The sequence below is a fragment of the Perca flavescens genome, chromosome 3, assembly GCF_004354835.1.
Source record: "Perca flavescens isolate YP-PL-M2 chromosome 3, PFLA_1.0, whole genome shotgun sequence".
Classification (NCBI taxonomy): Eukaryota; Metazoa; Chordata; class Actinopteri; order Perciformes; family Percidae; genus Perca; species Perca flavescens.
Window position 1 is genome coordinate 25402859 of NC_041333.1, and position 24535 is coordinate 25427393.

At 42.2% G+C, this 24535-nt stretch overlaps 1 protein-coding gene across 4 annotated transcripts in view; it reads right to left on the reverse strand.

Moving 5' to 3' along the window:
* The window catches only part of ets1 (v-ets avian erythroblastosis virus E26 oncogene homolog 1), a 40520-nt gene that overhangs the window by 14713 nt on the left and 1272 nt on the right, over positions 1-24535 (reverse strand). For 2 of the 4 annotated variants that reach the window (XM_028573621.1, XM_028573619.1), the window contains exons 2-3: positions 24214-24410; positions 19584-19731 (exon numbers count right to left, since the gene is read on the reverse strand). In XM_028573621.1, coding sequence (XP_028429422.1) covers positions 19584-19731; positions 24214-24282 — 217 coding nt within the window. In that variant the 5' untranslated portion in view covers positions 24283-24410. Of the gene's footprint in view, positions 1-10019; positions 10426-19583; positions 19732-24213; positions 24411-24535 lie in introns of those variants that run through there. The other 2 variants (XM_028573620.1, XM_028573622.1) reach the window with 2 other exon arrangements.

Here is a 24535-nt window from a genome sequence, read left to right on the forward strand (position 1 = left end):
GCCAGCAGTACACTGGGGCAACATACAGTTCATGCTTAATTTCACCACTCGCTGACGTCTCAACCTCATCTGGAATGTACAGCAGCTGTCCCTCCTTCGCCCATGTAACCAATGTTTGTCTGGCTGTTTGTAAAATTAGGTCTCCCAGTTTCTTTTTTCCTTCTTTGGCTCTTTTTGTCCTCTATTTTTTCTCTCAAAAAAAAAAAGAAAGAAACTTCGCAACAGGCCAGAGACAGAGGACAGACAAGAGCTCTTTGCTTCTTCATGTAATTCAATTAGGCCTGTACTATATTGCTCTATGTTACACTGGTGAACAAACTGAAACTTATTCATTCAAGTCAGAAGTAAAAGCAAGGTAGAAGGGCTGAGAATAAACACTGTTTTACATCCTCACATAAGACCTCAGTTTAAACTATTGTCAGACACAGTTTATTTATTTTATTTAACCTTTATTTATCCAGGTAAGTTGAATGAGAACAAGTTGTCATTTGCAACAACGTCCTGTAGTCCTAGTATGCATGTCTTTATGGTGGGAAGAAACCAGAGCACCTGGAGGAAACCCATACATACAAACTCCACACAGAAAGGCCCGGAACGACCTGGACTCAAACCCAGAACCTTCTTGCTGTGAGGCAGAAGTGCTAACCACTGAGCCACCGTGCTGCCTAAAATAAGTTTGCACATCAAAATAAACCTTGCAGTTTCACGATGAAAATAAGACCTGAGTGAGCTGTCTTTGTGTACAAGTTGCCCTTGACAGCAGGGTTGTCTAGGCCTCTGCTGAGCTCACTTTTCTTTAAATTAGTGCTGGTAATGCAAAAATGTATATGTTGCAAACGGCTGCAAACTGAGATGGGACTGGGGCTCAGTCTGCCTTTGATGTGAAGGCAGGGGCGAAATGTGGCAGTTTATTTAAGCTGGATCGAGTGGAGTTTGTCTGCACTTTCGAACCGCTTACGCCCCTCCCTCTCCGTTGCTTTTATCAACCCGGCCCCAGCCTTTGCTTGCCCACACAGACTTGAATCCACTTTAGCACTAAATCCTCCATCAAAAACACTCAACACCAACGAGAATGAGAACTACCATTAGGCACTCTAAAGAGAGAAATATGTGAACATGATCATAGAGCAAATTCAAATGTGAACTGCTATTTATGGGATTTATTTTGTTTTTATTTTGAATTACTCATTTCTCCTGTTTAAAATGAGCTTGGAGTTTTGTTTACTGTCTTGCAGCATTTCAAAGCACAACAAATGTCTAAGTTTGGACTGTGCAGCAGTTTCTACAAACACAAATTGCCCTTTTAACAGAACAATTGAACAGTATGTTATATGCATGTACATCGCTTTGTTGTATTTATTTGAATTGAAATCATAAAAACATGACGCACAGGACACAGCAAGGCTGAAAGGCAAACAAAAGACCTAAAAGTGCAACGATAATAGAGCAGTACGAGTGATCCATATGAAGGGTATCTGTGGCAGAGCTAATGTAGAGTGTGCATCCATTAGCAAGAGAGGCGAGCTTGGATCTAGAAAATCTCTAGTATGATGTAGTCCTGATAGGATTTCAATGCCTGTGAGTCCCATTAGATACAGAAGGGTCAGTATGTACTGAGAGTTAGAGCATCCACAAGTCATCACTTTCCACATTAGACGGTGTGGGTCTGTCCGCAAAATGAGTCCCATCCACTTAGCTCACGAAATGTGGGAGTGGGTGTAAATCACAGGCAACATTCAGAGTGAAAAGAGCGTCTGGAGTGAAAAGTATGGAATGAAACCAATTTCTCCTAATGATATAAAAGGAATAATAAGTCCATCTATTCTAAGAATCACTGATGAAGTGAGACTGATGTTTAGTCTGGATGTACAGTAAAAGGTATTGATTAGCCACTCCCCTCTTGCCATGATATGAGTAATGGACAGGCTGCTGAGTGTGGAGACCATATTTTCCCCAAGGGATTCTCACTGACAGACTGTGGACCTTCAGTGCCCTGCCCCTGTGACCAATCCCTAACCCAGCCTTAGACGGAAGTTCTATTTGGCACCTTAGGCTGTTAAACTGACACACATATGAACACACATACACACACATGAACCAAATTAGCAGCCTTCTTCGCCTGTGCGCCAGAGCGTGGGTGTGAAATTGGGATTTTGCAACTGGGGCCAAAGTCTATTGGGGTTGGAACAGACAGGGCAGGGCAGGGCAGTGCTGGGGAAGATAGCATGGGAGCATCCAGGGTGGGTGAGGGGTGACTGAGTGTGGGTGGGGTGTAAGTCACCGGCCTGTAATATGAGCCCATCACAGGACAAGAGAACCAGGGGTGGGCACGGTGGGGAGAGAGAGAGAGAGGAATGAATGGGAGGTCTCATAATGCACCCTCTCTTCTCCTTGTCTCTGGAGTGACATCACAGTGGGATCAGTGCCATCTCCCAGCCTCTGGCAGAGACTCAGTTCATTCATAAAGCCTGGACTGCTGCCTCCACACAGAATGATGCAACGATACAAGCAGAGCAGGCAACCAGACCCAACAAATAAAGGACAATATGCTTTCTATCATGTGATTGAGCTATAAATAGCTCTATAGAGTTTATCCAATGAGTGGGTTTGTGTTGCCGTGAGGAAAAGAGGAAAATGAAGATGACATCTAAAAAGGCTATTCAAAGCTGGGTTTATGAACAGGCAAAGACTTTAGGGTCAAATAGTAATTTATTTATGTATAGGGTTTTGTATATAGTCTCAAAGCATGTGGTATTTAATGTCACCTTCTATATGCCCTTGTAGCTGACTGTATGGTGGGCTTTATTTAAATCAGCAGAAGAGTCCATTTCCTGTGGCTAAGTTGCCACTTCCTGTGGGAAGTGAGGTTAGTTGTGGGTTCAGGTGAGGGTCATACCCTTCCTAAATATCCCTACATACATACATACATATCAACGGGGTCATGACACCGTGCAGGGAAAAAGAGAGGTGGTCTTGGCTACTTGCCAAAGGCTTAAAATCGGCTCTTTAAGGCAGACCAGTCTACCCATAGCAGACCAGAGGTGGCAGTGGTATCTGAGAGAGCCTTTGATGGAGATCCGTATCTGGGTCCCTGTCTGAGAACGCGGGGTCATAAACCCGACCAACATGAACGGGGCCCATTCAGCGCCACAGAGTGATAAAGTGGTGGCTGAGGGCTGCAGTGGAGCAGGAGGAGGAGGTTGGGGTGGCAGTCTGGTTTTGAGAGGGCCGCTTGTTCAGGCAGCCGTTCCGCTGTTTAGATTTCCATCTCAATGCCAAGGACCAGGAATAGATGTGTAGGCCTGGCTTAAGCCAAAAGTGAAGAAGCCAGACCAGACCTTGCCCCAAGCCGGCTCCAACAAAGGAAAGTGTTAACCAAAACAGATCCAGTCCACAAACCAGGACCATCCCACCATCACAGACAGCAGTGCTGAAACACTTGTTTTATTCTTAGGTCTCCACCACTGGCTACTGGCTGCCCTCTTGAAGCACAAGCCTGTGGTGGTGTAAATCAGCTGTACGGGACGAGGCCACTACTGTGGACATCTGTCTTTGGCTAAGAAACTAGAGTTGTCCAGGATCACCACCACCACAGACATAACGGCTACTGAAGCAGACAATAAGTGAGACTAATACCCGATAGCTGCATGGCTCTCTTTCTTTCTTCCACTCCATCCATCTCTGAAATCATATTAGCTCATGATGTGAAAGTGCATTAACTCTACTGTTTATGCCAAAGTCTCAGCGCTTGATATGACATTACCTCTGAGTTTGAAATGATACGTGCCATTGCCAACAGACGCTAAACATATTTTTGCTAAAAGCTTGATGGGAATTCTTTCCTTTCCAGAAGAACAAGGGAAACAGAGACAAGGTCCTTTCAGCGGGATTTGGCTCGTTGTTGCTTATTCTACTGCCTACAAGATTTGTTGTTTTGTGATCTGTAACAGTGTGAAATGGCCTGTTTTCTTTTTGTTTTTTAGGTATGCCTCAAGTATTAACGGTTGAGCAACAGTAATGTACTTCTCACAACAGCCCATTGCACAATCTTCAAGTTCTCTATTACTTTGACATAAATAATATTGGAAAAATGCTAAAACCCAGCACTACACAAACAGTAGAGATCTGACACATCTCACACAACTTGAAGTGTTCTGTATGTTAAATATTTATAATAAAAGCACTACTTAGTCCAAAAGGTTTTGACTGTCTTGTTTTATCCATCAGTGTAAAGCATAGTGGCGAGGATAGGGAACTGACAGGCAAGCACTGTACTGGAGAGTGCAGGTGGTGCTAGCCTAGTTGTATCCAGGCTAGCTGCCCTCCCAGGCTCCGTCCCTGTTGTAAACAGAAAGGGGATGCTCTGGGGGAAATGTTTAGGTGCTAAACCAAACACAAGACATATCTGACAAACAGTTTACTCTCTGTGTTGCATTTTTTTCCACAAAACATGTGCCTGATCCATTTTTAGTCCAAACTGGTACATTCCACGACCAAGTTTCTGATACAAGTGTGAATTATGTGGGACAGCACAGCATACAGCCACGCATTCACACACATGGATGGAAGTGTTCGCCACTTGATTGTTCTTTTGTGCAACACATACGCATGTAAATCTTGTAGTGGCTGGCTCTAATTATACATCACACATATATAAGAGTTTGTTGCTTGTTTGAAGGCAAACTATGGGCGACAGATGGATACTTGATAAATAAATTCCCCCCAGACCACAGTGTTTTCATGTTGCATGCCTCACATTCCACCTCTGTTTTACAATCGCTAATGTGCTTCTCACAGCTTTCTTCTTTTCCTCTAATGCGACCAAAAATGACTTGTGGTCTAAGTGGCAAAATGGTTTCAGCTCAGGATGATGAATTATCCTTCTATTTTAAGCTTAGTGTAGGCTCCATGGCTAATAGGAGCATAAACATCAAAACATCTGGCCACATATCTTCATCTCTACATCTTATTTAAGATATGGGTGTTATTTTTCATGATGCTGTGAAACACCTCAGCTTTGGCTGATGGAAACCGCAATGTGATAAACTGGAAAGTTACAAGTAAGTGTTTTGAAATAAGAGATGGAAGTGATTTCTAAAACATGTGCATATCATTGCAGATGTGTAAACTCATCACCTTGTCTCACACACACACACACACACACACACACACACACACACACACACACACACACACACACACACACACACACACACACACACACACACACACACACACACACACACACACACACACACACACACACACACACACACACACACACAGACAGTGACTCATTCCATCAAAGAATGACTGGACTTCAGGGGATATCGTGCAGCTTCATTTTGACAATGTGACTGGTCATGATGAAAGCAATGACCATATCTTGTAGAATTCCTGCTCAATGACTCAACATTTGTCACTGTTAACCTGTAACTATGCATAGAAAAAACACACATCTTAGGCAGCAAACTTATGATAATGAGCATTTATGTGAAGCTAAAATATAATTTTTTACCAACACAATGACATTTCTGTAACAGTATATTAAGTAAAGTCAGGTTCTCATTATGTTTTGAATATTTGGGCCTACAGCAGACAGTCAGAAAAGGCAACTTGGTTGCCAAAACACACACGCCTCCCCATTTGACTGCGTCAATGAGGCCCAACCTAATCATGAGCGCCACAGAATCACACCTACACACCAGGCAGCCAGCCAGCCACCCACGTAAACACAACCTTCTTTATCTCCCTTTGCTTTGCAAGGCCGATCAATCAAAACAAGTCTGATGCTGTAGATTCAATACACAAAAAAAGTATGTGGCTTTGCCCCATTTGTTCACCTGATTACAAAAGCAGCACGCTGACTCCAAAAACATGTGGTCTGCAGCAAACGCAGACCAAACAGAAAACAGGGGAAGAAAATCTGGAACATACACTGAACAAAAAGAGTGACTGACATGGCCTCGTTGAGGACAGCTGAACATCCGTAGTGCAACAAACCTGCTGCCTTTCAGGACAGTGGACTGATTCTCAAAGCAGGCATGTTTCTAAGCTAGCCCAGTTTCCATCCCATCAAATGAAACACAGCTCTTAAGGTGGAACCGTAAAACAAAAACAAAAAAGTTCTAAAGCAGGCAGGACAATGTTGAGATGCGTGGGAGGTTGTGGAGCCATTTTGGGGCAGCGTCAGGCCAGTTAGGGTTCACAGTCAGACTGGTAATGTAGGGAGGGGAGAGTCCTGTGGTAGAAGAAACCAGTGAGCGCGCCAAGCAGACGCACAGTCGGACATCCAGTGGCGTGTGGTGCAGCAGGCGTCTAGTGCCATGACTCAGGAATTACAAGCAAGGAATGACTGGGGATGGGACAAAGTGCACTCACCAGGAACTCACTATACACCACATCAAGGTGGCGTGAGAGAAACCCATGTGGCCAACAGAAAGACATTGGAAACAGAGGAAGAAAGGGAAAGGAGGGGGAGCCACACTTGAGTAGAAATTGTGTGAGTGGGTGGGTGAATGATTGAAAAAGTTTGTCTGTTACAAAAAAAAGAAGCTTGGTAAAATGTCTTTCTTCCAGCCGAGGAACATGTTTTCCTTTGTTTTGGTTGTTGGCATTTTGTGGAATGTGATTATAACGAGAAGCTGTTGAAGATTAAAAGGAGAAACAATCTAATTTTAAAACTCTAAATTATTTTAAGCATAATGAGGACTATTTGCTACCATCATATCGGCCACACCTTTGAAGGCCTCTCTTTCTCCATCTCTTAAACACCCAACCCCCTCTCATTCTTGCTCTCACCATATGCTTACTATTTAGCAGACTGCTATATCTGGTGCTAACATGCCTGCTTTATGACTAAGCTTTATAAGCAAAGATGAAGGCGTGTAGTCACCAGGGAAGCATTGAGATAGGACCCACGCAGTATAATGGTTTTATGTTTTTATGGACAACACAGCAGATGACGAGCTGAATGAAGGAGCAATGAATGAAACATGGGGGGATAACCCATTTGATGTAATACAGTGGCATTACTGAGCGACGCGGGAAAGAAATAAAGACACCGCCCAGTCTGTTGACAAGTCTGACCGGCACAGGGAGGCCCATTGAGAAATCTGGTATCAGTTGCCCTCTAGGCACAGACACGGCCTGGTCAAACACTACCTAATGACATTGGGTGATGCACTGAACACTGGACTGACTAATCAAGTTATGATCCGCCAAACCATATCGTCCTCAGTTTGACACAGCGCACATCAGATGTAAAACGGACCAGTTTGCTCTGTTTGGCCCGATTCATTGACATACCACATCAAGAGAAGCCTGGATCACCCAAACAGTGTTTGCACAGCTGCCAGGCAGCCACGCACACTCAAACATTGGCATATATTACACCGTGCTACTGAAGGAGTGCTGACACAAACACGGCGAAGCAAAAACCTTAAGCTTATGTAACACCCTCTGTTCTGACACAAGCTACACCTCTCAGCATTATACCAACATTGGAGGCTCCTTGGAAAAGAAAATTAGTGAAGCCTTTCTTAGAGTCATTTGCGTGGCATGGCCTGTATGTGCTTGTGTGCATAGTGCATGTGGCGGGCGTGGGACGAGATGCCTTATAAGGGCTCTCAAGAGAAGCATCAGGCACGGCAGTTATAACAAACAGCAGAGTTTTGATCAGATAAAAGTGAGCCTCTGAATCAAGCTCCTTCCATGCCTCCATGCATGCCACCCAGCAGGGCATGCTCACAAACATTCCTGTCAGTCACTGAACCCCGACCTTCAGGCCTGACAGAGAAGTAGAAGAGGGACGACCTACTCATGTAGAAAGCGGACAACTCCTTGTACTGTAAATGATTGACATATCTCTTAAATATTAAATCTATGCTTGGATGACCTCAGAACAGTGCTACTTGAGTATACTTGAACACGCAATAAAAAGGCCAGCAATACAAGAGCACATTTGCTTTCATGTCTGTAATTTTTACAATGCAACACCTTACGGGTTAAATTTTGCTCTCTCCGATCTTTAAAACTGGTCTCTGTAGAGCTGACAGTTTTGTTATGGCTACATGATGCTTTCAATAATAAGCTACCATGGTCTGGGTTACATTGAAGTAAGTGTGCTGTGTCAGGAGTTGACTACTATAACTGAACAGAGGAATAAAGACTTTGTGGAACTTTAGATGCCTTGTTTGGGTGCACCTCTGACCCTGGCACAGTGTGAGCGCTTTAAAAAGGAATTATCTCTGCTGAAAGAGAAAGCGAGGACAGGCCTTGGGTAAGCTAACACTGGCTGCACTTCTGTTGCAAAGGAAAACAAACAATATAGTAAGGTGGGTTGAAGCCACTTAAGCCTGTTAGTGGGATATGTATGTACAGTATGTGGTTGCAGGTGTTTGGAGAAAGAAAAGAAAGAAAAAAAACAGCATCTGTAGTTCCCACAATGCCATAGTGTGGAAAAAAGATGCTTGTGTGAAGCTGTGAGGTGCTCATTGCTCACGCAGCCTCAGCCTGACCCGAGTTCACCCAAGTAAGCTAAGCAGGAGCAAGCATTGCGAAATGGTTTTGCAAGATAGTGCTACACTTTGGCAACTTAACTGCAGCTGTCAGCACTTTTTATGTGAGCTTGTGAGATGTGCATGTCCAGATCTACACTCTGCAGGTATTGACAGTGAGGAGAAGGTGGTTAATGTTGTGAGTCGCAGCCCCTTAGTGGGTCAACACTAGCAATTAGTATCAAATGTCCATTAGTATCAATGCTGCTTACTGCTCTACTAGCAGACATAACACCACCTGAGCTGCAAAAGCACAGGGGATTTGTTCATGTAAAAAGCTGCTCAATGCAAATTATCCAAACAGGCCATGTTTAACATCACTCTGTGCAAAAAAAAAGAGAAGTGAAACCACTCAAAGGTTTAAACCCAAACACAGCTCACAGTTGTGGGCTTCCCTGCATGTGCCCTGGACTACCCCTGGAGCAAGCCAAGTCTTCCAGGCAGCTGGGTCAGAGAGGCAAGCCTCAGCACTGCAGATTCATCACCTCAGCCTGCCTCTCCTTCCCTCTGGAAAGTCAGTTTCAACCACAGAGAAGGAGGGGGAGGTAGAGAAGGTGGGAGTGGGGTAGAGTAGACAGCGGGGTGGGGAGGGCAGTGATTAGGCACTACTGCCAGTCTCCCATGCCGGCTGGGCAGACTGCCCTGGCTTTCCAAGTATGACACTGAATATAGGGTCAAATATGAGCATTCAGATGGGAGAGAGAGGGATGTGGAGAAAGATCCCCAGTGAGATCAAAGTAGGAAGAAAGCGTATACATCACAACTACAAAGCATGTCTTCATTGTCAATTTGAGCAACACACATCCTAAAGAATGACCAAACTTAACTTAGGCACGAATACAAGTGAAAGCAAATCTGAGAAGGTAATTAGTGTAAAACGTGCAGTGTGCCTTAAAGTATGTCAGCTGCATGGACAAATATATTTTAAAAAAAACAGTAATTGATTTGTTTAATGATTAAACGTGTCTTACCATATTGTGTGGCAGTTTATTTTGCCCACATGCCATCTTTAGCCTAAGTATACTTAATGCTTCCATAGTAGCCTAGCCCTTGTTTCAGATCATCATATTGTTAATTATAAAAGGCACGCCAGTAAGAGTCTGATTCATTCAATAAACATATAAAACACACACACACACACACACACACACACACACACACACACACACACACACACACACACACACAGGTTATTGCCTATAGGCTATTGCATGATCGTAGAGCCTCTGGCGTTATTGCATTTCTTCTGTGTGTGTTGCGTGTTTCCCAATAGTGAGCGTCTTCACGCTGAAATACGTTCAGGACTTTATGTCCCTCTCAGCGCATCTAATTACCGATTATTATGTCTATCAACGTCAACGTAATTTCCCCAAAAGCCGGCTACGTTACAAGGAAACATTCAGGAGTAATGTTAGTCTCGTGTTAACTGTCAAGCTCTCACAGAAGAGTTGTATTACTCACCATCCATTTTTTCAGCCTTTATGATTGTTAACGTCGGTTTCATATCGACAGCTGCCGTCATGACCATCAGATCAGTTTGACTTAATAACGCCGCGTCCCTCTTTTATTCTAACAGCTCCAAAACACAATATCAGGGGAAATCTTCTCTTCCTTTGGCGCCACGGTCAATTCTACTGGCCCTTTTATTTTCCTTTCCTCTCACAATAAAGCGATTCGGTGTTACTCCTAACTTATCTTTCTCTTTCCCTCTCTCCCTCTCCGGTACATGTACACACACTCCCTCTTTTCCTCGTTCTTTCTTACTCAGTCACACACTCACTCACTTCTTCCTCTCTATCTCTGGCTATGGGCGTTGCATTGCAAAGAGCCGGAGTGCGACGACAGCTAAAGGGGGCGGTGTTTGAGGATGACTTGCCGGTTGATTCACAATTCAATTACAATGCCCCCCCCCATACACACACACACCCTTACTTACTACACAAACACACACACACACACACACACACACACACACACACACACACACACACACACACACACACACTAACATAACACATTAACACACACACACTACGACCACCTCCCCCGTGCCTCTGTGAGAACCAACTTGTACCAAGACCCCTTCACGTCATCAGCGCAGTTTAGGAGTCTACATGTTCCCGCAAATTACTCTCGTTTTACAGGGATGAGAAACACTCTGGAGATGTGAGAGCTGCTGAGAAAGCTTGAGAAAGATCTGTAGTAATGCTTAACCACATTACTTCCCAAATATGACAGCAAGCCATTCATTCATCAAATCCATCATAACATATTCCATGCCTAAAAAAAGTACAATCAAGTTTAAAAAATAGCATTACATTATAAATAACGCAATGTAGGTCCCTAAATGAGTTGTACTGGAATGTTACAGGCATAAGATATAGGGGAGAGCATGGATTACAATATGGTGGCCATATTTGAGCCCTACATTTTAGGAAGAGTATTGTGATACACAAGGGTACAGCAGAAAGCAATGTATTTGGAGAAGTTAGAAGAAGTTAAAATAGCTAAATACAAACAGTTAACTGTAGGCTAGTTTATGTGTAAATAACCATTAACCAAAGGACCTAAAAGGATAGTCCGGCCTGCCTGTGTCCCGTATACTGTAGGTCCAGGCTTCCTCATAACTTGTAACTTACCCTCATAAACACCTCAGAGTATTTCCTGTTCACCTTGTACTGATCAATAAAAAATAACCACGTCTTTTTTTTCTTTACACAGCTGCATCAGGTAATAGTAACCAAAGTACATCTTTGCAAATAGGTACAATATTATTATAAGTAGCCTCTTATTAAATGAGAATGAGGTATACACAGTGCATGGTTTAAAAATAGGTTAGTCATCCAGATATTAAAATCAATCAAACTGGGTTCCCTGTCACCAAGACAATCAATGAAAATTCAGTTTGAATAGGGCAAACTGCCTGTTCTAATTCTCAGTTTGCATTGTTGTTGTTTTTTTAGACCTTTGTGCTTTCTTATTTACAATAATCAGGGACAATGGCCATGCCTTACTGGAAATGAAATAATTAGTTTTGCCACTGGAAACAAACAAAGACAAGAGAAAGATTGGACTTTTTAGCCACAGTAACGACACGAATGAAGCGTGGTGTTGCGTCCATTTTTCGCTACTCGGAACTAAAGTTTCCTGAGCATTTTTGTAGTAGGACGTCTAGAACAAAGGACCCGCCCCCAGTCTTCCCTGTGCTCTACTTCTATTGGATAGATAGAAGTAGATAGAAAATTGAGCTCCAGGAAGAAATACTGAAGAGATAGTACAGGATTTTGTTCAATCATGAAACAACGTAACTGGTTTCCTCTAAGTAATCAGTCCTCTTTTTCATGGCTATATCATTAGCAATCTTGTTAGAATGAGTCATATGGCACAGCCTATGATGTGCGTCAATATGATACTTCTGAATGTACTGTATGCATGTATGTATGGAGGCTAGGGAGCCAGGGATATTGATCACACATGGATTTTTCAACCGGTGGTACTTCACCGGCTCCATTAGCAGCCCTGGATCAGGTTTCATTGGCCTGATAGGAGCCTCGTCTGGGAAGAGTGCTGGTGGGTTCTGCGGTGAGTGGAGTTGCCTCACCGGGAGCAAAGTAGAGGGGGTGATGGAGGAGAAGAATGGAAGGGGGGAGTACCTCTCACTTCATCTCTCAGTCAGTCTCTCACTCTCTCTGACTGGACCTCTTTGTTTTCTGTTAATGAACTCCCTTGTATCTGTTCTTAAAAGGACAGCCTGGTCTTTTGTGCCTAAGGGCAGCCATTAGGGGTTTAATGGTGTTGCTGACTAATATCTAGGCTGGCGTCACTGTAGCGCATTTCAGTTTGGGTTTTCTTATGCCTGTCTTCACTTTTTGTTTACATGAGATTTTTTTTGTAAAATCATTTAAATTGTATTTTTACAGATTCATTTTCAAAATGCACAATACAACTGATATGATAAAGACCGATCTATTAAAGGGACATTGCAATTGTAAATGGACAGGTTGCTGACAAAGCATAGCTGCTTTAAATCCCTGTTGCCAGGAAACATATACACAATATACAGTTTTTCTGTTCTTGTATCCCAGAACAGTGACTGATCTGTCTCTCAGAGCAATGACCATTTCTATCACCCTGAGACAGTCTGGTGTACAATGACCTTGAAGACAAACACATTTTCATGAACAGGACACTGACAAGAGGAAAATGATTTTGATAAAAAAAGAAAAAAGAAAATGGAATGGTTAAATACTAAACATTCCGTGTATCTTCATCAAAATCTTGATGAAATGTGAACTGCCTGTTTCAAAGTTTTGCACAATACAAACTAAAAAAACTACCATTGTTGAAACAAACTATGTCATTTCCTATTTAGACAAAGGGATTGTTAATTGTCTTACACTCATAAAACAACCAGCCAGTGTATGTACCAGCACACTTGAGGAAAAGTCCCAGATCAAACAAGTTGTGGTTTCAGTGTCTCTTTTCTTCACCTGACAAATGCTGTTGCCATGGTTTTGACAGTTTGCCGGCTTCACTCATTTTGTGTTGCAGCATAGCACCCCTAGCTAAAGCAGCTTTCTCTCTCCTCGCTGCTCTCTCCTGCTCGCTGTCTGTGTCTCGCTGGCACATCTGTGTTGTCTGCCTGTCTATAATCCCTAGATGTAACCGTTGCACCTGCTACTTTTCACAGAGTTAACTGAAAGGTTATTCGATTTAGAGCAATCCATACAGCTGTCAAGTGATATTAGTCTTTGATGTCGGTGCCCTTGCAGCAAGTCACAAGAGTATTTCGATTTCAACACTGTACTTTATTTCACATTTACAGCCATAGAATCTGAAATGATGACTTAGCTGAGACGAAGTGTAAAACTTCTCAGACAATGGATATGGCCTGACAGGTTTGGTATGTTGTGTGAATAGAAGGCCTTTAGCATGTAATCAATCAGTCGCTCATTTACAAACGCTCAAGCACACACTTAGATGGGTGATGGACACACACACACACACATACACACACACACACACACAGCAGACAATAAAACAGTAAAACAGTGGGGTCCTTGTAGCCTCTGTCTAGGAGCTCAGTCTCAGCTCTATCTGTGGTGGATGCTGTCTGAAGGTGCCACAGGCTGAATGCACTCCTGCTGAGATCAGAGGGTTAGCTGGGACAGGAGTGGTGTATCACTGTGTGTGTGTGTGTGTGTGTGTGTGTGTGTGTGTGTGTGTGTGTGTGTGTGTGTGTGTGTGTGTGTGCGTGCGCACACGCATGCGAGCACATGCATGGGTACAGTGCTTGTGTACATCTTCTCCTTGCCTCACATTCCAAAGTCTCCTCTGAGAGTGTGTTTTTGTGTGTGTCAGCAAGTGCGTGTGCGTGTGTGTGTGTGTGTGTGTGTGTGTGTGTGTGTGTGTGTGTGTGTGCGCGCTCTACTAAATTGTGTGCATGTAAGTGCACTGGGAAAGTAGCAGGGTCTCCCTGAACAAAGGCTCAGCTCTTTTCTGAACAATTAGCTTCACTAAAAAGGACATCTCTTCCTCCATTAGCGGCACCACGTGCCCCCCATCACTCCATTGTGCAGATAATTCAATTATCCCCACCCCCCTCCGAGTCTCTCTGCCTCCCAGACCTCCCTCTTCTCGTCTTGCCCTCCCTTCTCTCTGTTACCGCCGCGCTCTCAGATAAAGCTTCACTAGTCCCTGAAGCGGAGGGAAAAATACATCAGTCCAAGGTTTGAATTCATTTCTCATTGAATAAATGAAGGTTGTACATTATAATAAGTAGCAACACTCTGAAAAAAATAATGATCTGGCTGTGATTATACAGCTGCTGCTTGTTGTATTTTATTAATTGTTGAAGAAATGTTCTTTATATTGAGTGATTATAGGTAAGAATTGACATTAACCTTCAATAGGATGGATTTGATTCAACTATGAATGCACATTACCGTAAAGACACAGTAAGAGGTACGCTCATTGTAGTTAACAGTGTGTGAATATTGCTAAACCCATGATATAAACATTAAAACAATGGGAGGTCTCCCTTAGGATGCATTAAAGCGCCACCTTTCCTGATGAGCTAGCATCTGTTGCATCATCACCCGTCAGTGATTGCATGTGTTTCAGAACTGCATGTTCTCTAACTGAAGAGGTTTGTAATTAGTCACCACACTATGAAGAGGAACTTACCACACTAACACTTCCTAGAAATAAAACTCGTAGAATTCTGGCAAAGGAAGACTTGTTCGGCTGATGCTTTGGAGCAGAGCATCTTTAAAAATAACAGGAAAGTAAGGGGTGTTTCTTCAAGCAGGGTACATAGCCACTAGCTTTAAGTGACGGAAACACCCAGACATTGAGTCAAGAGTATGTATTTTGAAAATCACTCAAATAAATGGCTCATCAAAAGAAAAAGTGTATTCACCAGAAATCATCCTTTGCGATGGTTTCTTTATAGTTCAGCAAAGCAGTACATTGAGTTATGGGGTAGAAAATCCAAAGTGACTCTACTGTAAATGCCTGATTTCAATACACAATGCAACCACTTCTCAGAAGCCTCATGTGGAAACTCCAATAGTTGAGATTCTAAAAATACTTCAACATCTAGTGTAGTAATAACAGATTACTTATTTCCTCTGTTTATTGACTAACACCTCTTGCCTTAGAACTGTCATCCCACTTTCCAGTTCAAATCAAGGACCATGGCGGCGATGTAGCCCATTCCTCCAAAGTTGTCTGTCGCTTTTCCGTGTTTCCACTCTTGTTTTGTTTTATTGTTGGAGGGGGAAGTGTGCACCGGCCTGATTAGCATCACTGTTTCCTCTTTTCCCATAACCCCCCAGACCCCCGCAGGCTGCCTGTTTACTTTTAGAAATAAAAAATGGGCCTGCGCCCATGAGGACGTGCCCCTCATCAGAAGCGATGCCCCCCCCTCCCCTTAAGGCTCCACATCCCAGATCCTCCTCCCCTCGTCTCCTCTCCTCCCACCAACCCCAGTCCCAGTCCTGTGACTTATCCCTCCCTTTATCTGTCTTCTCTTCCCAAACTGCATTCCGCCCACTCTCCTTTGCTTTCCACCCCATTCCCCTCCTCTTCCAACTGTCCAGCTGTCAAATCACATCAAATAAAACACAGGCCAATGGTCCCTGAGTGTCAGATCACAGCTGTGTCTGTGTGTACTAAATGGAAGGGCATGTTTAAATGTACAGTGAACTCATGAGCGCCTGGGAGTGGATGTGTGCGTGTGTTTGTGTGCCTGCTTACTGAATGGGAGGATGCTGTAATACAATACACACCAGAGTGCAGGGTGTGAATTTAATGAATGAATATGTGGAGTGTGCTTCACTGCAGGATGTTGGTGGAGTGTGTATGCATGTGTGTGATATCTTTGCATGGATTTTGTTGAGATCCCACGCGATGGTCCTTTAACGTCCAACATCCCGGCCTCACATCTACTCTGTACTCTTTTCTTTCTCACACTAGCACATTTCATTTTAACAACACCCAATCCATTCCCAAAGAAGTGACTTGCAGTAAAATCCTTTGTAATTTACCCACTTTCAAAGTTAAATAAAATATATCAACCCATATACCGATGACAGCGGATTTAGTTTGTGGGACATTTAGGAATGTTGTGAACTAAGGACTTACATGTGGTGCTTAAAGCTATAATCAATATTTTCATGCAATATAGATACCAATATATTAAATAAGAATGTGAAAGGGGTCACTCATAGTGATGAACCTACAGAGAAAAGTATCACCTCTCGGCGTTACGGAGGCACAAACTTCGAGCTAGCATGCTACACGCTGAAAATGGCAAGTTTTGAAGAAAATTTGGATCGTGCAACAAAGCAGGCCTGTTTGGTTCTTTCAGTGAATGATTGTATATAGAATATGTTATGGCATTTATTATCTAACTGAGATGTTTTGGGAGAGATTGGTAGGGGATTGCTATGGATATGGATACACACGGCAATACACTGGTTAGAGTTAGGTACTGTTACCGGTACCTGAAATTCGGTTCCGGTACCAATACTTCCCGTCTGCAATAACAAAAAATTGTAAGTTGTAAAAAATAATTCCAAACCTATTAATCCTATTTACTTAGAACATTTATGTTTAGAAGATTTTACTCACCATACAAAATAAAACACTGCCCTCTCGCCTCCCAAACCCATCCCTACAACCTATTAAATCAAATAATTATTAACTTCTCACACTGGACTGTAACTTATCTGGACAAACTTATGCTTGTATTTGTATCTTATTGTATTTTAGCCTGTTTTTATTTTCTATCTCTTTTTAACTACTCTTTAATGTTTTATGCAAAGCACTTTGAATTGCCTTTCTGGTGAAATGTGCTATAGAAATAAAGTTACCTTGCCTTACAACCTCCAGCCTGTTGTAACGACACTTGCAACCGCTTAACCGGCATTGCCGTGACTCACTGTGACATTAACACACTGCCGAGTCACCTCAGAGTTGATGTAGTTTCGCTAAGTCTGCACCGCATCTCTGCGTGTGTAAGTAAGTAAGTAAGTAAGTAATTTATTTGATACAGCACCTTTCACAGACAGAGTCACAAAGCGCTTCACACAAAAGACATCTGATTAAAATACAATAGAATCCAAAACAGAAAATAAACAAGAAAGTGTGTCGGAGCCTCGCTTTCTGTCAACATGCAGAAAGGACAGATAAGCTTGTGCATACACGCTCTCAGGTACCGAAATCTGGCACTGTTTGATTTACCGTGAATTGGTCCTCGGTGGCACCGACGTACTTCGTTCGGTACCCAAAAAAGGTACCAAACCCAGAAATTTACATTTAACCATGTTTCAAGCTAATTTATATAGCTCATGTTACTGTATTGTGTGAACAGTTAACTTCATTTAATATTGTATGTGGCGTTTTCTTTTGCGAGGGTGCAAATGTTCCACCAAAACATGTTCCTTCCTAAGACCATTTTGCAGAGCCACCGTCTTTGCGACTGGACCAAGACAATTGTGATTGGTTTAAAGAAATGCAAACAACCAAGAGCGATTTTTCTCCTATCCTGGAATGTATGTGTTGAGACAGACCTTACTCCGCAGCGTGTGGAAATCGGTCTGGCAATGCAAGACTAGGTAGGTCCTGACCCACCGCTCTCATAGCATAACTTTTTTTTGAAAAAGCTCTAAAAACCTGCTGTACACTACCTAATCAGCACCAAACCGCAGGTATAAACGATAAGCAACTATCTGGTGAACATAGTGGAGCATTTAGCAGTTAAAGAGCCAGAAATGTTCCTCAGGAGTTGATAGACACCAAAAACAGAGCTAAAAGAAGGTGAGTATTGGACTTAATTATTTGCCTGAAACACAGCTCCACATGAACAATAACTACTCAATGTGTCAATAAGCAACTGTCTGCAGCATCAACTTAAAAGTGATAATAAGTCAATGATGTGTTCATGACTTGTTTCCACTGCCCCCAACTGGCCAAAAAACAAACGTTATTGCAGTATTAAGGAATATGGTAAGATGAGTTTGTATTTACACTTATTTGTTTTCACAAATGTACTGTTGCTGATGATAGTTTTACTTTTACACACCTGTATCAAACTTAAAGGGTTGCCTTATAAGTGGCGTTACCCTACTAATGAAGTCATTATATTCTAGCAAATCTTAAATGAAACACTTTAATGAGCTGTTAATGAGCATATAATCATAATTGAAAATTGGCACAACCTCAGTGGTTAAAAATGATGCAGATGATTTCAAAGTATAAATATCGGAGGTGCCATATCACTTACATAACGGTTGGAAGTTGAAATATTTTGTACCGCTATACTTATATACAAAATGTATGAATGTGCAGAAATTGCAAGGGGAAGCTGTGTTTTCAGTTTGAGAGAAATGAGTCAAAGCAACGGCTGCAGGGTGTGGAGACTGTGTCAGAGGTTATTTGGCTGCGTATAGGGTTAGCAGAGACTCATAACGCTATATACTGGTAACACAAAAACCTCAACAGCTCTATATGTGACATCATCAACAAGAGCTAAATGACTCTGACAACATCTCCAGGTGTCTAGAATGCTCTTAGAACTGTGGTCTGCATAGTGTAAGATTTAGGAGAAGGATGAGGAAAAAAAAAAGGTCAATGCTCGGCCATTTTTTTCCACTAAGCAATGTTTATGTCAACGGTTTAGCGCTGGGAGCAATGAAGAGGGGGCTCCAAAGGAGTGTGTCTCTGGCAACAAACATGAGCAAATCCCATCAAATCCTGACTCCCTCACACACACAAACACACACACACACACACACACACACACACAGGCCCCCTCCACCTCTCTAGAGACCAAACCAGAGGCTTGGGAAAAAGATGGCCACCCTTTGGCCGCCTGTCTTGCCCCCTGCATCCAGCTCAGGGAGGTGACGGAAGAAAGCTTGTGCCCCCCAGCACCCCTACCCTACTCCCGTGGCGTGTGTCCCAGTCCGCCAGCATCAATCACTTTTGAGGACGAGAAGAGGCCAGAGTCAAACACAGGCAAATGCACTGGAAGGAATGTTCCAGTTTAAAATAAAACTCATTTTGTAAGAAAGAGAGGATTGGAACAAGAAAAATGAAGGGCATTTGGTTGTCCTCAGAGGAAAAGAGGGAGAGAGACAGAGAAAGAAAGAGAGGAGGGGGGGGTATCTGGTAAAGGCATTGCCCTCAGGGTCAGCGTCACCAACATCCATCGTTCAGCAGACGCAGAACAACAGACATGAATGCTAGCGTGTAAATGATTGCCCATTTAGCATTCCAGTTAACACAATGTTTTTTTGTTTGGTCTAAGTTGTTTATTCACAATTAACTATTGACTATTATTTGATCATTACATATTACATAAGCATGTAAAAAATAAGGTAAAGTGTGTTCTTTTATTTTTTATAGATTACACATCTTTACAAAGACAGTAGGTATTATCTATGACTGAATGTGCATATTGCCTCTTCTTCCAGTACCTCGTACCATAGTTGAGGTCAAACTGTTTCCATTTCTTACCTGTAGGGCACATGTCGTGTCCATTTGGCACCTCCTGCAGGGGTATGTCCTGGATGTAAAGGGGCTGTGATGGGTAGTACTGCTGCTGAGGGTGAACCACACCTGCAAGGTGGTTCTGAGGGCCCACTGCTACCCCTCCACTATACCTCTGGAGACAAACAACACAGTATGGTGTAGCCAAAATTAACTGTGGCATGGAATAGAGACATACTTTATATTATAATACAGTCAATATACTTCTGTATGCTCGATGTTATCATCTTCAATGTGCTGTTGAAGAGCAATTTCCCACACCTAATAGATGTGAAAGTAATATAACTGTGTATTTTACCCACCTAAATTCAAACAACTGACACACTTACGCCATTATGTTATTTTATAAACATTATACAAATCACTTAGCTCAATAAAAACTATAAACTTTATAGATATATGTGTATGCAGCAAGGGCTCTCTTAGTACTTATTATGGGGTCTTCGTAACTGTGACTTTGGTTATGACGAGGATGCAGCTTGACTAACATTAAAATAATACATTTGAGCTTTCAAGCTATAAAATCAATGATTTAAATAGCTGGAACAGCTTCAAAAAAGTTGATTTTAAATCCAATCAATCTTGAACTACTGGAGGGGCAGTGTAAACTAGTGTTTTACTGCTCTGAAAACAAATCAGTGTGTGTTGTGACAAATACGTTTAGCCAGAGTTTTATCTGTTAACCAATGAAAGATATTTATTTTTGTGTCTTGGGGTGTAATAAAAGACTTTAAACAACTGTTTAAACTATCCAGTTGCTTGGCCGACAGCATAACCTTGTATTTTGAAAACTATTTTTTTTCATTGTTCTCCCTTACAGATAACCCTCGTGGCTAAATTTGACTCATTCTGTTTATCTTATAGCGTGTTGATTTTAACCTGCTTATCACAGAATGTTCACATAGGAGGTTGCACCGAAAGGGAAGTCTAAAGTCAGCACTTGACAGGGGAGCCAGGAGAGATTGGCAATTCTATGTGGATACAAGAGATAGTAGGGAGGAAGATAGCCACTTGGCCATTTTTAGCATATCAAAGCCTTCATTTGACAACAAACAAAAAAACTCAATAGATATTGTACGTTTCTGTTTGAAAGTGATGTGAATAGGGGATTGACATTTTTCTCACAAGAGTGTGTCGAACTATATGTGCTCCTTTTAACCTACCATATTAAATTAGGTTTATAAAAGTTGGTTTTATAATACAGTTTTGAATATTGATGTAAAGTCTTTGTAATGTATTATCCACATTTGTTATCTGCTAATAGAATATATGCTCATTTCACAAAAGTTTCTGAGACTAAATAATTGACAATTCCGTATATTTGTAACATGTAAAAAGACACTAAAAGCAATCCTTCAGTCAGTCTTGCCAAAGCAACCTCCAATAAGAGGGATGTCATATGCTATATGTCATATGTGTAACTGACAGACTGGCAGACAGAGTGACTGCTGATCTGATAAACAGCCCCTGTTTAAGCACTGCGGCATTTATCAGTTGCTGGCAAGCTTTATGGATGGCAAACATGACCAAAGGATCAGGGAGGCCAGTTTACGAGGTTCTTTAGAGGTTTACGTGGGACGCTGCTTTCTCCAATCAGGCCAGTCAGCAAAGGGGAAAAACGTTAGATAGGCATGGAGGGAGCCACATGGATGATTTATGGATTAGACAGAGAGAGATAACAGTGGAGATAACATCAATACCATAATACTATTTGGTCAGTTCAAGCGTAAAATCACTTCCAATACAGAGGTCACAATTTGTCAAGAGTATAGAATTTGGAAAATGAACAGGGAGGGCTAAAGGCAGTCTTGAAGGAGCCTATTATGCCTTTTCAATTCAAACTAAGTAGTAGTTGTTCATTTGTGTATGTTTATCCAGTCCACAAATGAATATCTTAAAGCTTTAGTGCGTAACTTTTTGATATTAATAAACTTCCGTTACGTTCAAGCCATCACCAAATGAGTTGCTACAAAGCTCTCCACAAAACTGTCTCTGTATTTCTCATTATGGCTATGTTCAGAAGATTATGTCGTCCGGTGACTTTTCTGCGCAGACACTCGAGTGAAGATAATGACCTCTTCTGAAAAGTCCATCATGTTTTTTTAATCCTCCTGTCCTCCTTGGCTACTATCAACAGCGTGGAGGAGGGTTGGGGGCGCGTGCATGATCACGGAAGGCTTGTATCATGTGGACGCGCCGACAGTGTTGTTGTCATTACTCATGGGGGCGACAGAAACTACGCACTATAGCTTTAATGTTTGCAATATATATAACATGCAATATATATATACACACACACATACATACAGTTAGATATTTCAGTCATATTACCATTAAATTTTAACCTTCATCTGTCTCATCTTGACCAAACAGCATCAGATATTTTATTTCATTTTATCTGCTTGTTTTGTTGTTGTGTGTTTCTACCCTGCAGTTTATTCAAACAAGCAAAACACAGATACCAGTCCTAGCTATAAACACTAGCTATAAGCAATATTGCACACATATGCAATGAGTAGAATGGGAGTGTATTGCACAACAAATATTTCTGAATTGGACATATGTTGTATATAGAAAGGTACATATATTTAGGCCTAACATAAAGCCATGACGTAAAAATCGTGAATATGGATCTATTTTGTATTCTGACATTTGTGACTTCCTGTTCTCATGCAATGTCACATGAATAGGCAGTACTTGCACATGTATGTATTCATTCAATTACTGTCACGTGTGTTTAGTTTATCTGCCTCCTCGTGGTTCTAAGAAGGAGTTGCAGTGTCCACAGTTAGCGGACAGGTGTAATTAAATGCACCTGTGTGTTAAAAGGAAAAGCACAGGTGTAATTAATAACAATAATAAAAGGCTGCTGTTCCAGGGCTCTGATGTTGTGCGTGTTGGCTCACGCAAATGACTTGAAATCTTTATGGAAGTTAGCTGTTGTTAATGTTATTAGTGACACGTGTGCTTTTTCTGCAATCACAAATTTCAATATCTGCCATAAAAAAAGTCCTAGGCTGTGTCCGAAATCACTCCCTCTTTACCATACAGTGCACTTTCTTCACTACTTTCTGAGTGGGAAATACAGTACACACAAAAAAAAGTTCCATTTGCATGTACGCTACTTTCTGCTATTAATCCCACAATGTGTCACATTTTATGGATGTGGAAATTACAGTCGTGAGAATATACACCAGTCAGTGATGACACAAAATTATGCTGATTCATAAACATCTGAAATCTTCATTTGCTACTCTCTTTTGAGTAAACTACTGAATGTCTGTGGGGGGTGATGAGTGAGTGAGCGAGGGACTGATTTTGGACACTTGCCACTTGCTGCCTCTCTCTGCAGTACTGCATAACTAGAACCATTTTTATAAAGAAAAGGAAGGGTGACTGCACATCATTCCAAATCAAAGCTGCATTAGGAAGTGCGCTTTGCTAAAAATGTGTTGCTTATATTACATGTAATACAGTAGGAAAGCCTCACACTGTGTTGTATAATTTCTGATAAACAAAGATCACCTTTGCAGTGAAGTGGCTTCTGGCATTTTCTTTTTAATTGCTACAGGCTGGTTGGAAGCCCTGCATTTGCCCCCCACTGTTCTCTGCATACAGTCTTTGTGAAGCATATAAGACACTGACAATCACTAAAGTATAAACCTAGAAAATAAAACACAATCCTGCTGCGTTTTTCCTATAATTCATGTAAATTTCAAGATAATAGAGCTACCAAGGTGATCCAGGTTCACCTTTTAACCAAGTCTGCCCTGGTATACAGTAGTCTCAATTTCAAAGGCAAGCCCCACCACCTGAGCCAATTAGGACCCAGGGAGCTGTATTCTTCTATGTTTTCTATCAGGCCAGGGTGGGGTTGCCATTTGCATATAACCTCAGTCTCTTATCCTAATGTGCCGGCGCTCTGCATACAAATGGAGGCATTTATTTTGCCGCTCCTTGGCCTTCACCCTTCAAATGCTCATCTGACAGGAATCCCAATGTTCTCGGGTACCACTGTCTCTGTCTCTGTATTCAGCTATCTCATTTGGAAAGCGTTAAGAGCCTTGGTGTTCTTGCAAACAGACTGCTGCACGGCACTGTACTGGTGACTTAGATGAGAAAAGTGTTATTCAGTGGGGATGGTCTGACTCCAATGCGATTGGTTAGTGGCAAGGTTGAAGGCCTACAGGTCTCAATATTTACAATATTACTTGCTAAAGAGAAGTGCATGGGTGGTTTTGCAACACAGAGGAGTTCATAAGGTTGATTTCACAGCCTTGTAGAAAATGGTCTTGTTCAACAGCACTGTTTCCAAACTTTTGACGAAATCATGAGAAACAGCATGTACAGATACAGGCAGGATTGGTACAACTCTGGTGGACTAAACACAACAGGAACATTTTCAGATACAGTGTGTTCCTGTGAGCTGATGGAATCCAGAGTTGCTCACACACATACTGCTCGTATGCTCCTGCACACATTCCTGCACTGCAGCTAACACACATACAAACGGTCTTTCCCTCACACTCCTGGCCGGCTGTGTGGCAGGTAGCTGAGGCAGCCTTAACACTGAGGTAATTTACGAGGGAGGTCTTACCATTGCGCCCAGACGGTCACAGGGGTGAAGGGCCGGGTAGGAAGAAACTGGATCCATGTAGTAACTCATCACGGACGCTGTGGACAGGAGAAGCAGGGCCTGCTGAAGGGATCAACACGCAAACAGATGGGGCAGGGTGAAGCGACCTATCACAAGCTGTTTACACTTTGTGTGTAAGTGTGTGCGTGTGGTATATACTATGTGTGTTTGTGTGGGGGCGTTTGTCAGTGTACATGGAGGTGTGTGAGAGAGGAAAGAGAGAAGGAGAGAGAGGGAAGGGGGTCAAAAAGAAAAAGAGGGGGGAGAGTGAGACATTTGAGCA